Raw genomic sequence first — 15,280 nt, 5'->3', positions numbered from 1 at the left:
TATGTCCTCTGTTCTTGTGGTTTTATCCTCAAAATAGATGGTCTCAAATCTGACCCCACCACTAAACCGACACCAATTTAATTCTTAAGAGTAAATCTCTTAAATTCCTAATATCATATCCTTCTTTCGGATTAAAAAATAACCCTTGATAAATACTAATGTGCTTTCAATAACTTATTGTGCAAACAGTCATGTGTGTTTCTGTGGTTTAGAAATAGATTAAGATGTAAACATGAATAGACGGGCGAAAGCATTTGTGTTTCTTAAATCTTGGAACAATTCATTGCCAAAAAAAGTATTATAAAGCAAGATAGGACACAATGTCTGTCAATTCTATAACCTACCTTTCTCATCTTTTGCCACAATTTTAATATCTTTTCCATCCTTGATAGAGCTAAAGCATAAAATTAGATTTGTTAGATCCAGGAAACAAAATTGCATTTCAGAAGTATACATTTTTTATGTCAGAACTTTTGTCAAGCCAAACTGTCCAATACCTACCAATGTATAATGTTATACTTGAAAATGCATATTAGCCAAACATTGGGTGAGGGACAATGACATTTTGCATGTCAATTGGCAATGAAACTGCATAAATTGCCTCATTACATTTTTGAGCCGTTGATGAAGAGGACCCCAGATGCAAAATATTCCAGGTTTATGATCAACCTCTTCAGGTTGGAGAGCAGAAAGTGTGATAGGAAGTTGCCTCAAACGGTAAAGGGGGAAAAAAATTAAGAACTTTTAAACAAAAACAAGATAGATCAAAATTATCACCACTGTGCAGGCCAATTCACGAGACAAGTTTACTGATATCTTAGTATGAACGGAAAAAAAGAAAGCTTCTGATCTAGAACTGAGAAACAACAAACCTCTTGTTCTGATCACTGCCCTCTATAATCGAGATTTCTTTCTTAGCTGCTTCATTAGAATCACCTTCATCTTCTGTTTTCAATGTTTCATCTTTGCTTTCCTCAGTTCCTGGCTGCTGGTCTTTCTCTGCGCTCTCAATGCCTGCCCCTTCTAACTCTTCTTTCTGTTGCTCGCCTTCCATTTCGTCCATATCTGGTAGTGTGCTCCTTTCATTTTCAATTTTATTATCGCTGGGTACTTGATTGGAGAGTTTCTCGGAGTCAGTCCCTGATAGTTTTGATTCTTTCTTGGGAGCATCCAAAAAGTCATTGTCGAGTTCCAATGTCAGCGCATCCTCTGCTTGTACAGTAACTGAGATGTTGTCATCTTCTTCTTCTTTCTGGTACGATTCTATGTTGATCAATTCTTGTGTAGATTGCTGGGTCTCAGAGGGCTCCTCCTCGATAGGGACTGAACTACAAGCTTCCCCCGAACTCTCGGCTACATTCTCCTTCTCTACGGGATCAATGGGAATAGAATGGCACAAGGTTTAATTACCACTGAAATAAAGCAAGAACATACACGGAGCTAACATGCCTGCCGTGTTCACTAGGCAGGACTGTCCCTATCTTTTACTAGAACCACAGGGAGATTGGAAAACTAAGGGAGCACACAACTACCTAAAAAAATGAATTAATTGCAATTCTTAACTAATTTACCAATAGTTATTTCAATAACGCCACAGATCAGTCTGACTCTTCAAAACTGCAAATGGATAACTTTGGAAATAAGCAGACGTAGTTCAGGTGAATATATGTCCATATAATTCCAAGTAGTAAATAGCCGGTCTGAAATTCCTTTGCAATTCAAGATGATCAGAAATAATTATTTTCAAACAGCTTCGAAGAGTGTTCAATAAATGTTTCCTTTTCATAGTTCTAAGTCTTCTGATTAACTTCATTTCTTCCAATTGAAGCAAGAGTCCAGCAAAACATATGTAATGTACTTGAGCAGGTGACAATTCATCAAGTCCTTAAACATTCTTGGTTGATTGCTCTTCCATTTGATTTAACCTGCAGCATTTCCTTAATTCACTGAGGTCTGTATTTTCTATTATTCAAAATATCATAAACTGACCAGTTTCTTTTACATCAGTAAAACTTCAGTTTAGACTCTAAAGACTTCCACTCCATTGCCCATCCTGTAGAATTTAAAGGTTTGAGTAGAATACTCGTGTACTCAGTCACATCACCAGATCAAGGTTTAAAAATCCAATCAGATTTCAAAGACGATCAACAGCAATAACATGTGCTGGCCCTGTGTTTTAATTTGATATGTCCATGTTGCACAACTAACTTTACATACTTCCTGTTCCTGAAACGGACTCCCAAACTAAAATCTGTTGAAGAAAATACATAAACATATTTACGATCAAAACACATTTTATCACTATCCCAATGGTTTTATAGCTTGATGAAATCTTTATATAATGCTTCAAGTCATTGTATAATTTGAAGAATACAAATTAAATTTAAAATCAGGCACCTACAAGCCTCAATTGAAATTGTGTTAGTGATTAGATCAGTGGCCAAAGGTTCACTAACACCTTTTGCAATATAGTGAATTTTTTGTCAATGAAAGTAAACTATTTTTAATTTATTAAACATCAATTCAAACAAGATTCAAAAATACATATTGCCAGCTTTCAAAAAAGCTGTTGGTTATGTATGGGTCAGTTGTGCCACTAGACTTCACAGCAGGTTGGATTAATGTAAAAGATCTGGGATATGCCTAAGTTTTCCAGTCTCCCTGTACCTGTGCTGCTCTGAACCATTGCTTTATATTCCAGAATACTTGCATGAGATCAAGTCTTTCTTAAAAATGAGGAAAATAAAGCTATACTGGGAAACATGGATGGAAGGATGGTCTCTAATACCTGTTTCTTCGGGAATATCTTCAATATCCTAAAAATAAAGGAGAACAACAAATCTTAATGCTATTATGCTTAATGCTATAGAACTCTTAATTGCCAAAAAAATACAGAATTACAGCCCATTGACCATTTAGCACATTCAAAATGTTAGCATTATATGTTTTGAACGACAAAATACAACTTAGAAGCATGTTATTCTATTGATACATCCAAAACATGTTTAATAATTTCAGGTCGATAGAAATGAATTGGAAAGCAGACAAACAATCTAAGAGCAGAGATGTGTCAGCACAAAAGCAATGACCACCACAGTAATCTGGTGGCTGATATTACTGCGGTATGTGACAGGCTGTTCCCCGGTTACAAACATCTTTTTAATGGACTCCCCTACATACAAATGAGCCCCAGTAATATTTAATTCAAAAGTCCCATGCATGTATATACACTAATTCTTCCAAAGGGCAGTACTAGTTTCCTTTCCCTCTACATTTTTTGTATTTTTTTCCTTATCATTCTTAAGAGCTGCTGATCCCATTCATTGCAATACTGTGGAAATATGGTTAACAGAATTTTTTGTGTATTTTCCAGTTTTTGTTGCGGGGGAAGAATTGACTGTAAAGACAGAACCCAGTTGTTACCCAGGGGACTGCCAGCACACCAGTTGTTGAAATGCTGCTTCATTTACTTCAGGTTTACAAGATCACTTTGTTCCACAGCATTATGCAAATTAAAGATGTACCTGTGTTGTCTCGTAAAAGCATTACAGTTCTGTTATCATAAATATCCACAATATGTATATTGGGAATGTTTTACAGTAATTGGCTGTGAAATGGAAACTGCCAGTTCATTTAATTGGTAATGTTAAAGCGACTGACAGATATTAAAGGTCGCATGTATGATAAATTAGTAAAACAAATCATCAAATTTAGAATTATTTTACTACATAATTTGGATCATTGCAGGTAGTTAAACTTGTATGTTATAAAATATTATGGCATAATTATGGAACATTTGATTAGCTTGCTATCCGTAGATAATTGCCTTGCTAAATTGAATAAAAATTGAAACGTAACTTTTGAGGCAAATGATCTTAAGAGCATGATGGATGTTGATACCCTGTGACTGCATATTACCTTTCAAGCCAGCAAATGTACTGGTCAAATATTCAAAATCTCAGCAAGAACTAGAATGGTTAATTGAAGCCAAAGGAACATGTAAGGAGACTTGGAAAAAATAGTTGAATTATAAGGTTAGAACATTGGGGCAGATTGGAATGGAGGATATATTTTATGGTGCAGAGGAAAGTTTGGAGGGACCTTTTATTTTTATACTTCTTACAATTACTGTAAAACAGACAATCTAGAACAAAAATAACAATCTCAAACTTGCATCCTACTTTATTTGACATGGATTCCTCCTCTGCAGTGCAAGGCATGTCAGAGTCCATCATCTCTTTTGATTCATCCACAATCTGAAATATTATAAAAACATTAGCCCATCAGGCAAGGAATAATTCAAATTTAACTGATTTGCAGTAAAAATGCCATGTTTCAACAGCAAAGTGACCTTGCAGCTGCGGAATTAGCTAAAAATCAGTCAGTGTGTCTTTCCAAACTGTCATCTGTATACTTTTGTGTTAGACGGTTAAAGATTAAGATGAATTTCCAACAAGAAGAACAATTTGTTACACAAATTATCCTCCAGGTCTAGACATTTCCCCGTTGTCAGAAACTGCATTTCACCAACAAAAAATTCTAACTGATTGTTTCTCAAATCCAGGCTCAACATGCTGGGTTGAAGAACATTTATTTCTGATACCTAGTAACAGCATAATTACTGGCATTGTCTAGTTTAGTTATTAATGGAGTTAATGGCTCAGGTTTTGCAGTTGCAAGATGATGCAAGTGTCACCATTCAACGCTATTGCTTTGAAATTGATAATACCTTCTGGAATGTGCACATGCACAACCAAAAATGAAAATCCAGAAGTTATGGTCAGCAATTCCCTGCTCCCCATAATTTTGCATCCTTTTCCTGCATAATTTTGAAAAATCAAATCTCGCAAGAACTTAATAGTACACATTATTCGAACAATGTCCCATCCCAAAGGTTGTGCATCATTGCACAAGGTGAAAGTGAGTTTTTTTTTTTAATAGTAGACCAACCACTAACACTGCAGGCCCTTAGCTAATTTTGAGTACTCCAATTTCCTCTTAAATATTTCAAAATAGAGGATTTCATTTTTTTTAAGCATTATTCTCAAGCAAAGGCTCCAAACTTTATTCATACTCTGTTTAAAATGTTAGTTAAAATTTTTGCTTTCTATTGCCTGGTTCACCGACTCAAAATTCCTTCAATCAACCAGCTATTCAGCCTGCTTGATGAAATCGCTATTGCCAGACTAAGGATCTCATAATAGGCACTTGACAACAACAAATGCAGATAAAGCGAAGCCTGCACTGGAGGTGGTGACCTTTTCTTGGCAGCTTTCTGAAAGGTTGCCAATTTTCCATTCTTCACTGCTTAACGCAAAATCCAGGCCATTCAGTATACATTCTTCTGCCACTCTATTAGTTTAATCCCAATCTTAAAACAGTACCACCTCTATTGAAAATGCCCCTTTCCCACACCATTCCATATAGCTATGATCATCCTTGTTGATAAATTCATGCTGCAGATCCCATGCTCAGCAGAAAAATAATTAAAAATTGAAAAGATGAAAATTAAATTGCACAAATTCAGCTAGCTGGCCTAGATAGCCTAATTAACTCTTCCCATTCGAATGCATCTAATTTGTTCTATATATCAATTTCCCCACTAAGATTTTCCAAATTCTATCAACTTGTGCACCTCTCTTACTCTGTGTAAGTATCTCCTTACTAAAGATTTAAAAAATCGATCCTTAATATTGATCTATGTACTTTTTAAAAGATATTTGGGAGCGTTCTTTCAGCCTTTAGTATTTCAGTGGACATAGCTCATATAACTTATGTTCTCCCACGTAATGGATTATCCCAGTGATCCTAAAGAAAACATTTTCTCAATTTTAATCTCATCTATCATTGGGTGCTAAAGCATGAATATGGTATCAACTATAGCCTCACCAGTATTTTGGATAAATATGATTGCCTGACAGCTTTACTTATAAAATCCAGAATATGGCTGCCCTTTTGTGGTTTATTTACTTGAAATAAGTAAATTGCAGGTGTAGCATATACAGCCAAAGGGAAGATTTGAACACAGGTCTCCAAAGACAGAAGGGCAGCACAACAACCCACCACTGATCCATCCAGACCCTTCCAGAATAAGCCAAATTCAGCTTTCCTCCCTTTTACAGTGAATTCTGTCCAACCACAATTGAATGCAAATACACATTCATGAAAAGTAAGTTAATTTAAATTCTTCATACTTCTGCTGGAAGGTTTGTGCTTAGAATCAGAGCTGACTCCAGAGGTTCTTCTGCCTCCATCTCCAAAGGTAGCTGCATAGTAATCTCTACAGGTAGTCCTACGTGTTCAATATTCTTGGTTAAAGACGCTGTGATCTGTTCAATCTCATTTTCATCAGCACACCCTGCCATTGCACCTTCGATGTCAGTTTCATTCCCAAAATTAACATCCAATGCTGAAATGTCCTGTAATTGGTCAACACTGGCTTCTATATCCTCCTGCAATGAAATATGCAATTACTTTAGTGTGTTTAAAAACAGGATAGGAAACAACATAAAGGACTTACACAGCCTTATGATGGATACATTGCCAAATTATGCATGTCAACAATCTCATAACTTCCAAACTATCTCAAAATAACTTAAATGTTATAACTTTTCAATTTAAAATTGAACAAATGCAAACTGAACAAATGCTTAACTAACAATTCTGTGAGAACCAATATTAGTAATGGGTTGGTGTAAGTCGATCAAGACAACCTACTGAAATGATGGTGCCATATCAATTATGTTTTACCAGGGCACAAAGACAACTTGTGGTACACATATTTTCTTGATGCATCTTCAGAATCCAAGTGTAGGAGACACATGGTAAGTTGCAGCATACCAGTTTAGATAAACACTTTAGATAATGCTTTTTAGCAGACCCTTTAGAAGTGAATATGCCATTGCTTCTAAAAACCCATCTGCCCTGCAATACCAGTTCCGACTCCCAGATCTCAAACATGTTATCAGTAATAATAAATGAAGTTTGAATCAGGATTGCATGATTCCAACCAATACAAATGGCATCCAGCAACTGAAGTTGGCAGCAACTGCTAGCAAAAGCCACAGGCGCAAATAGATTGTGTTAAGTGTTTAAAGTCACAAACATATTTAACACACAAGACGCCTACTTCCATTGGTATCATTGTTGCTATCGCATGGAAGATACAAACACCCCCTCTCCTCCCCCCATTCGTAACAAGGACAGAGTCCCCCTTGTCCTCACCTTCCACCCCATCAGCCGTTGCATACAGAATATAATCCTCCAACATTTTTGCCACCTCCAACGGGATCCCACTACTGGCCACATCTTCCCATCTCCACCATTTTCTGCTTTCCACAGACCGTATCCTCCGAAACTCCATGGTCAACTCGCCCATTCCCACCAAAACCACACCCCCCCCCCCCCCCCCAGGTACTTTCCCCTGCAACTGCAGGAGATGCGACACCTGTTCCTTTATCTCCCCCCTCTACACCATCGAAGGACCCAAACAGTCTTTCCAAGAGAGGCACACGTTTACTTGCACTTCCCCCACCTCATTTACTGTATCCGCTGTTCCAGGTGTCAACTTCTCTACATCGGTAAGGCCAAGCGCAGGCTCGGCGATCGTTTCACTAAACACCTCCGCTCAGTCCGTCTTAACATACCTGATCTCCCGGTGGCTCAGCACTTCAATACCCCCCTCCAATTCCCAATCTGACCTTTCTGTCCTGTGCCCCCTCCATTGTTAAAATGATGCCCAATGCAAATTGTAGGAACAGCATCTCATATTTTGCTTGGGTAGTTTACACCCCAGCGGTATGTACATTGACATCTAACTTCAGATAGTCCTTGCTTTCTCTCTCCATCCCCTTCCCCTTCCCAGTTCTCCCAATGATCTTATTGTCTCCGCCTACATTCTATCTTTGTCCCGCCCCTTCCCCTGACATCAGTCTGAAGAAGGGTCTCGACCCCAAGCGTCGCCCATTCCTTCTCTCCAGAGATGCTACCTCACCCGCCGAGTTACTCCAGCATTTTGTGTCAAACTCCCCACAAACTGAAATTTACAAGATGACTGGTTAAGGTTATTTATAATGACATAATTTAGCAATTATTGCTCAGCAATTTCTCTGGCATTGAAAATTAAATATTCAGTCTTATTCTTACAAGTTTGAACTGTGACTAGATTGAAAGTATATTTTTTGCTTAACTTCGTCCTTTCTCAAAATCTACTTTTCTTTCTCCTCTTTGTTCAATGTTTGGTATTAAATTTATCCAGTCTAATTTACACTAGTTAGTTCTAACACTTGATGTTAAAAAAAATTCTATTCAATTGGGTGGTATACAGTTGCTTGCCACGTTTAGAAATGAAACAACCCAAACTATGTGGACATGAGTACTTGTAATATAAATGCAAAAATTAACAATAAAAAATGTATTATCAAATACATTGCAGGAGGATCGGGTCTGGGAACTTAATATTCAGGGTAATACATCCTATAGAAAGGACAGGCAGGTGGGCAGAGGAGGGGGGGTAGCTCTTCTGGTGAGGGATGGACTTTAGTCCCTTGCGAGGGAAGACATAGGGACTGACGAGGTAGAGTCACTGTGGATTGAGTTGAGGAATTTCAAAGGCAAGAAGATACTAATTGATGTTATCTACAGACCCCCAAATAGTAGCCCCGATGTAGGGTGCAATTTGCAGCAGGAGTTAAAACTGGCATGTAACAAAGGTAATGCCACTGTGGTGATGGGGATTTCAATATGGAGGTAGACTGGGAAAATCAGGTTGGTTCAGGGCACCAAGAAAGAGAGTTTGTAGAGTGCCTCCGAGATGGATTCTTAGAGCAGCATGTAATGGAGCCGACCAGAGAAAAGGCAATTCTGGATTTAGTGTTGTCCAATGAACCAAATTTGATAAGAGAACTTGAGGTGAAGGAACCGCTTGGGGGTAGTGATCATAATATGATTAGTTTTAATCTGCAATTTGAGGAGATGATTAAATGGCAGAGCTGAACGAAGGTGATTATGAAGGCATGAGAGAGGAGCTGGCCAAGGTAGACTGGAAAGGGATACTAGCAGGAATGAGGGTGGAACAGCAATGGCAGGAAGTTCTGGGCATAATCCGGAAGACGTAGGATCATTTCATTCCAAAAAGGAAGAAAGATTCTTAGGAGGCAACCGTGGCTGACAAGAGAATTTAGGGATAGAATAAAACTAAAAGAAAAGATGTATAACACAGCAAAGAGTAACATAGAAACATAGAAATTAGGTGCAGGAGTAGGCCATTTGGCCCTTCGAACCTGCACCGCCATTCAATATGATCATGGCTGATCATCCAACTCAGTATCCCGTACCTGCCTTCTCTCCATACCCTCTGATCCCCTTAGCCACAAGGGCCACATCTAACTCCCTCTTAAATATAGCCAATGAGCTGGCCTCGACTACCCTCTGTGGCAGAGAGTTCCAGAGATTCACCACTCTGTGTGAAAAAAGTTCTTCTCATCTCGGTTTTAAAGGATTTCCCACTTATCCTTAAGCTGTGACCCCTTGTCCTGGACTTCCCCAACATCGGGGGAATCTAAATCCCTGCCCCGTGCACCAGTTCCTCAGCCACACGTTCAGGTCCCGTATCTCCCTGTTCCTGCACTCGCCAGCACGAGGAACTGGAAGCAAACCGGAGATAACAACCCTGGAGGTCCTGCTTTTCAGCATTTTTCCGAGCTCTCTAAAGTCACGTTGCAGAATATTCATCCCCTTCTTTCCGACATCGTTTGTGCCGACATGCACTACCACTTCCGGATGTTCACCTTCGCCCTTGATCCACAGTAGAGTAGTCCTTCCCATTTTCAGAACTCCTTTTACATATTTTTGCCTGTTTTACAGCACCCGCATTTCCTTTTTCAATTACTGTTGCGGTTTGACTTTCCACCTTACCTTCACTAGCAACATTTGACTTCCCATTTTACCTTCATCCAATGACTGACCACACTACCATTAGCCTTCCTACACTAATGGTTTTCATTGAACACCTGCATTGCACATAAGTCAAATGCTTCAAATAAAGGGGCAATAGCCATATAACGTTACATTTAAGGGAGTCGTTGATCTACAGCTGCAATGGAAATGTGTCACTCGCTATCTAATGAGATGCATAATGGTGGCAACAAAGCCAAAATATTTAAAGAACTTACTTACTCTTTTCCCCTCAATCTGCTTTGTAATCTATTTGAGTCTCTTTGCTACTTTAGCATGGTTTGAACTGCCTAGTTTTAAGAAGTATCAATGTTTCATGATTAGATCAATGCGGACAAACAGGAAATTGATGTACAGCATGGGCTACAAAAGAGCAAAAAAACTCTTGGGTTTCAAGCTGGAAAGGGTGCAGAGATGATTTAAGAGGATGTTGCCAGGACACAAGGGCCTGAGCTGTAGGGAGAGGTTGAGCAGGCTAGGGCTCTATCCCTTGGAGCAAATGAGGATGAAGGGTGATCTTCTAGAGGTGTGTAAAATCATGAGAGGAATAGATTGGGTAGACGTACAGAGTCTCTTGCGCAGAGTAGGTGAATAGACAGCCAGAGGACTTAGGTTTACGGTTGGGGGGGGGGGGGGGGGGGGGGGGGGGGGGGGGGGGGGGGGGGGAAATGATTTAATCGGAATGAGTGGTAACTTTATCACCAAAGGGTGACAAGTGTATGGAACCAACTGACAGATTATTGCAATGTTTAAGAAACATTTAGACAGGTAAATGAAATGGACAGGTTGAAAGGGATATGGGCCAAACGCAGGTAGGTGGGACTAGTATAGATGGGACATGCCGGCCGATGTGGGAAAGTTGAGCTGTTAGACTATTACTCCTGTGAGATCGGTTTACTCCTGTGAGATCGGTGTTAGTTTCCCATTATTTCTATAAATATTTAGTAACTCTGTATTATCAAGCAGCCAGAATGGCAAATTTGCATAGGTAGTGGGAATAGTACCATGATCTGTAAAATTAGTACAGAAGGAAATGCAAACATTTCATTTACGTTCACTCTCAGCATCAGGCATGATATTCACATCTAGAAAAAAATTTAAGAAGAATTGGCTGGGGGTCCAGGAAGCCGGCCAGTGAGGGATCAGGGGGCTCCTGCATTTTCAAGAAATTGAAAGTGATTCCCAAGCTTTCTGTTGGTAGTTTACATAACAGAAGATTAACAATTCTCTAATACATAACCAGTAAAATAACCCCCAAAAGATAAATATTTCATAAATAAATGACTTCATACAGCTTAAAAAAAACTTTACAAAAAAAGGTTACATTGAATGGGTCTTTGCCTAGCACTGTGTGCAAACTGCACAGAAAAAAGAGACTGCGTCTGAACGCCCCGCGGAGACTGCGTCTGATTGGCCGCCGAGTCTGATTGGCCGCGCATTATTTAATTGGACCCAACGTCCTTGGAGACAGCGGCTGATTGGACGGGAGGAGACTGATTTGGACGGGAATTTTATGGGAAGCTGGACGGTGATTGGACACAACACCCTTAGAGGCAGCGGTTGATTGGCCACCAAATAATCGGGCACAAAAAATTGACAAATAGAAAAACAAACAAAAAAAAAAATCGGGATTCTGATTTATATCGGAAGAATATCATGCCTAAGTATGCTTCTAGGCAGCACAAACATTCAGAAGGCAAATTATTATGGGTATCTCGAAAGCCAGAGGGAATTAAACAAAATCTAGAGTAATTAGGGCTCAATGCAAGAAAATTAGAGAACTCTTCTGGAAGGAGAACATTAAATAATTACATGCTGTAACATTTACAGTGGTGTACCTGATAGACAAAATACTTTGAGTAAAATAGGTAATTTCAGAGTGAAAAGTAGCAAATAAATGTTTTCTAATCTTTGATGCAACTTTGTATTTTGCTAGAGTAAATATGCATCTTTCATGTGAACACGTGGAAAAGTCAATAAGGGTGAAAGTGCCAACAGTACCTCCACAGATGTTCATTGGATATTTATTGGCTTACAAAGTGAACAACTTAAAGACTTCTAATGCAATAGTAAAAAATCTGAAAACAATGCAATATGAAAGCCCCCAGTGGTGTACTTCCATATACCTTACATATTCAGCTGGTAAAATTACATTGGTCCATCAAATTAACTAAAAATAAGAAAAGAGAAATTATGAAATAATATCCAGTGCAGGTCAAAGGCAAGGCTCCTCATGTTCTCGACGTACCAAAAAAGGTATGTGATTAATTACCAATTGGATACAAATTTTACTGAATTGAAAAGCATTTTGCAAAATATCACAGCACAACTGATAGGATGAAAAGTGCTTAAGTAAACTGCTACTTCTCTTAAGAGTAACAAAAAACATAACAGGAAAAAATTGAGTTTTTTTGGAAACAGATGGCTGTGCATCAGAACATATGGACAAAGATAACGTGGCCATCTTTTTTAAGGGTGGAAACATAAAACAAATCATAACTGCGACGACAGCAAAGGTCAAACAATGGAACATAATGATGGGTTTTTTCTGGGACACATAACTAGCGTTCATCCAGCCACATCAGTTGTTCCAAAGTTGCTAACAGCATATAATCAAGAATAAATAAAATGAATATTATGACAAACAGTTTAGTTGTCTCAAGCATGCAATTAGATAAACTAATTTTACTGGATACTTAGTTTGGAAAATATAGTTTAAAAAACATAGTAAAAGTGTTAGGTACACAAAAATGCTGGTAAAACATAGTAGAAGTGTTAATGTTCACAATTAGAAATACAACATTTTCAGCCTGAAATGAAGGACGCTATTTCTTTTTACTCAAAAGTCACTAATATTTTAGAATATTAATTGCATCAAACAATCCTAAAACAGCTCAGTCACCAACCTGTCCATCTCCAGAATCCTCCTCCAGTCCATCATCTGTTCCATCATCCTCTGTCCTCCGACCTATATCAGAGTGTAAAGAATTGTCAAGATTTCAATTTTACTAAGTAGTACATGTTGCATGCTAAGATGCATGCTTATGCGGAATCAGGGCAATATTATTAGCATGTTACGCGAATGCGGTTTTAAACATGGAGTACAGAAAATTTGACTTTTCTGGCAGAGCTACCATGGGATTCCTTAGTCAGTAAAGTGATCAGAACATTGTTGTATATTCTCCACTTGTTATTAATGTCCATTACCTTTCCCTGTTCGCTTTGGTATTTTTCTTCCTGGTGTGTCTGCTGCAATTGGAATTTCATCTGGATTCCCACCTTCCTCTACAATCACCTAAAAGACAGTACAAATATTACAGGGAAAAAAGTGGATTGGCTCATGCTTAAAAAAAGTATACTTTGACATTAAAACCTGCATATTTTAGAATTAAAGGCTAGCGATGAATTCAAACAAAGTAAAACTTTAGTAGCATGAAAATTATTTTACTATCTCAACATCTAGCCAATGGAATGACAAAACAGTCTAGTCCCAGGGATAATATAAAAATTGAGTCAACTAGATTGTATACAGCAAGGTGCCACAAAGAGAAAATGGCACAATAACCACATTGTTTTAAATTAAGGATGTAATTTAACATTTTATTGAAAAGACAGCACCAACATCATAATGCTCCATATGTCTTCAGTTGGGGGGTTTTTGTTGAATTTGCTGCTATTGTATAGGACAGATTCTGAGACAGGAGTGATTGATTGTGTCATATCAAAATCAGTCATTGGTGTAGATTCAAATTACAATTTAAAATTATGCCAATCTGGCATATAACCCTCTCCATTGCTGAAAGTGTCTTTGGCTTTTACTTCTACACTCTGTGATTTTTCTTCTAATCCATTTCCCTATATAATCTCTTCAATTACATAATTTATTTTAACGCTTACATTTCTAGTCCCTCCACTTAAATTTGCAGTGAGATACTAGTTTTAGGTATAAACTTTTTAATTAGCCCACAAGTAACTATTTGTACAGAACAGTGAATGCGACTCAAATTACATTATTTACAGTATAAAAGTCAGATTTTCTTTACGTACGTTTTTTTTAACATTAAATTCAAATTAGTTTAATTATAATTAGTATTATCCACGGTTCGAGTATTTTATTTTTATATTTTGTGCAAGCAAAAATACGTGGCTTCGATGAATGGAAGAATCTGAATTAACCTCGGCCTTTTCTAATGTTGATTTCTCAAGATTGGATTTTGATGGTTTTCCCCCCGTATTTTCTGCAGTCCACAGGCTAACAAAATGCGTGGGATAAACACACCAACGTAACCTTTTGTCAGGATTCATGCAGAAAATTGCAGTATTGAGTCAGAACAGGAGATAAGTTACTGGGTAACACAAGGTAATTAAGTGGAGCATATATTAGCAAGGTTGGGTGTTAAGAGAAGTCCCACTGGAGTAAAAAAAAATCATGCGATCTTGTCAAGAAACATCGATTTGTACGTGAAGAAAATGGGAACTAACACCGAAACTCAATTAAAGAAAATATATATTAAGATAAACGCCAGGAAAATTGTAGAAATAAACAGCGAGTGGGTCGCGAAGTGTACAGGCACTGCGACCTCAACTCCGGGGCCCACTGCCAGCCAGATGCTTGTGGACCGCTTCTCCGGAGCCGGGAAACAACGGCCACGGAGACGCGCGGACAAGGCCTCGCCGTTGGCACCCGCCTCGACCCCTCACCTTGCGGAGCCTTTCCACCAGCACGCTCTTGTTGCCGCTGGTATCAAGGTTTCTCTTCTTCAGTTGCGCTTTCAGATCCACCACCCTGAGCTCGGTAATCCTGCGCAACTCGTCGACCGCCTCAACAACTGCCACGTTTTCTGCCGCCATCACTGCAAACCGCCGCTCCACGACAGGGCTACAAAATGGCGTCGGCTACTGCAGGAAAAACCGGGTCCGCCTGCTGCGCGTGCGTGGACGCCGCAAGCGCGGGAGGCCGATCCGTGTGCGCGCGCAGGCACTGGACCTCTCCATCACAGCGGGCGGGAAGACGGGCATGGTCGTGGCCTCAGTCTGTTGAGGTCTACCATCCACACCACATTACCTCCACTCATTGCAATTCTCAATGTTTTTTTGCTCTCTGCTATTTTTTTAACTCTGCTCAAACCTTAATTCTACATATAATTTTGAATTACGCTGCTCTCAAAAGTGTTTTATTGTCATATGTCCCAAATATAACAATGAAATTCTTACTTCTCTCCGTCTGCCCTCAGGTCATGGTCAATAGGTGCAGGAGTAGGCCATTCGGCCCTTCGAGCTAGCACTGCCATTCACTGTGATCCTGGCTGATCATCCACACTCAGTA

General features: G+C 38.9%; 1 protein-coding gene across 2 annotated transcripts in view; it reads right to left on the bottom strand.

The window, feature by feature from the left end:
- Nucleotides 1-14,885, bottom strand: part of safb (scaffold attachment factor B) — a 44,524-nt gene extending 29,639 nt beyond the window's left edge. For both annotated transcript variants that reach the window (XM_055658712.1, XM_055658713.1), the window contains exons 1-8: nt 14,656-14,885; nt 13,162-13,249; nt 12,861-12,922; nt 6,195-6,452; nt 4,182-4,256; nt 2,789-2,816; nt 873-1,368; nt 345-394 (exon numbers count right to left, since the gene is read on the bottom strand). In XM_055658712.1, the coding sequence (XP_055514687.1) occupies nt 345-394; nt 873-1,368; nt 2,789-2,816; nt 4,182-4,256; nt 6,195-6,452; nt 12,861-12,922; nt 13,162-13,249; nt 14,656-14,805 (1,207 nt within the window). In that variant the 5' untranslated portion in view covers nt 14,806-14,885. The remainder of the gene's footprint in view (nt 1-344; nt 395-872; nt 1,369-2,788; nt 2,817-4,181; nt 4,257-6,194; nt 6,453-12,860; nt 12,923-13,161; nt 13,250-14,655) is intronic.
- Nucleotides 14,886-15,280: the final 395 nt, after the last annotated feature.

The sequence above is a fragment of the Leucoraja erinacea genome, chromosome 29 (genome assembly GCF_028641065.1).
Source record: "Leucoraja erinacea ecotype New England chromosome 29, Leri_hhj_1, whole genome shotgun sequence".
Classification (NCBI taxonomy): domain Eukaryota; kingdom Metazoa; phylum Chordata; class Chondrichthyes; order Rajiformes; family Rajidae; genus Leucoraja; species Leucoraja erinaceus.
The sequence above is the reverse complement of the archived record's forward strand: the minus strand, read 5'-3'. Positions and strand labels throughout refer to the sequence as shown.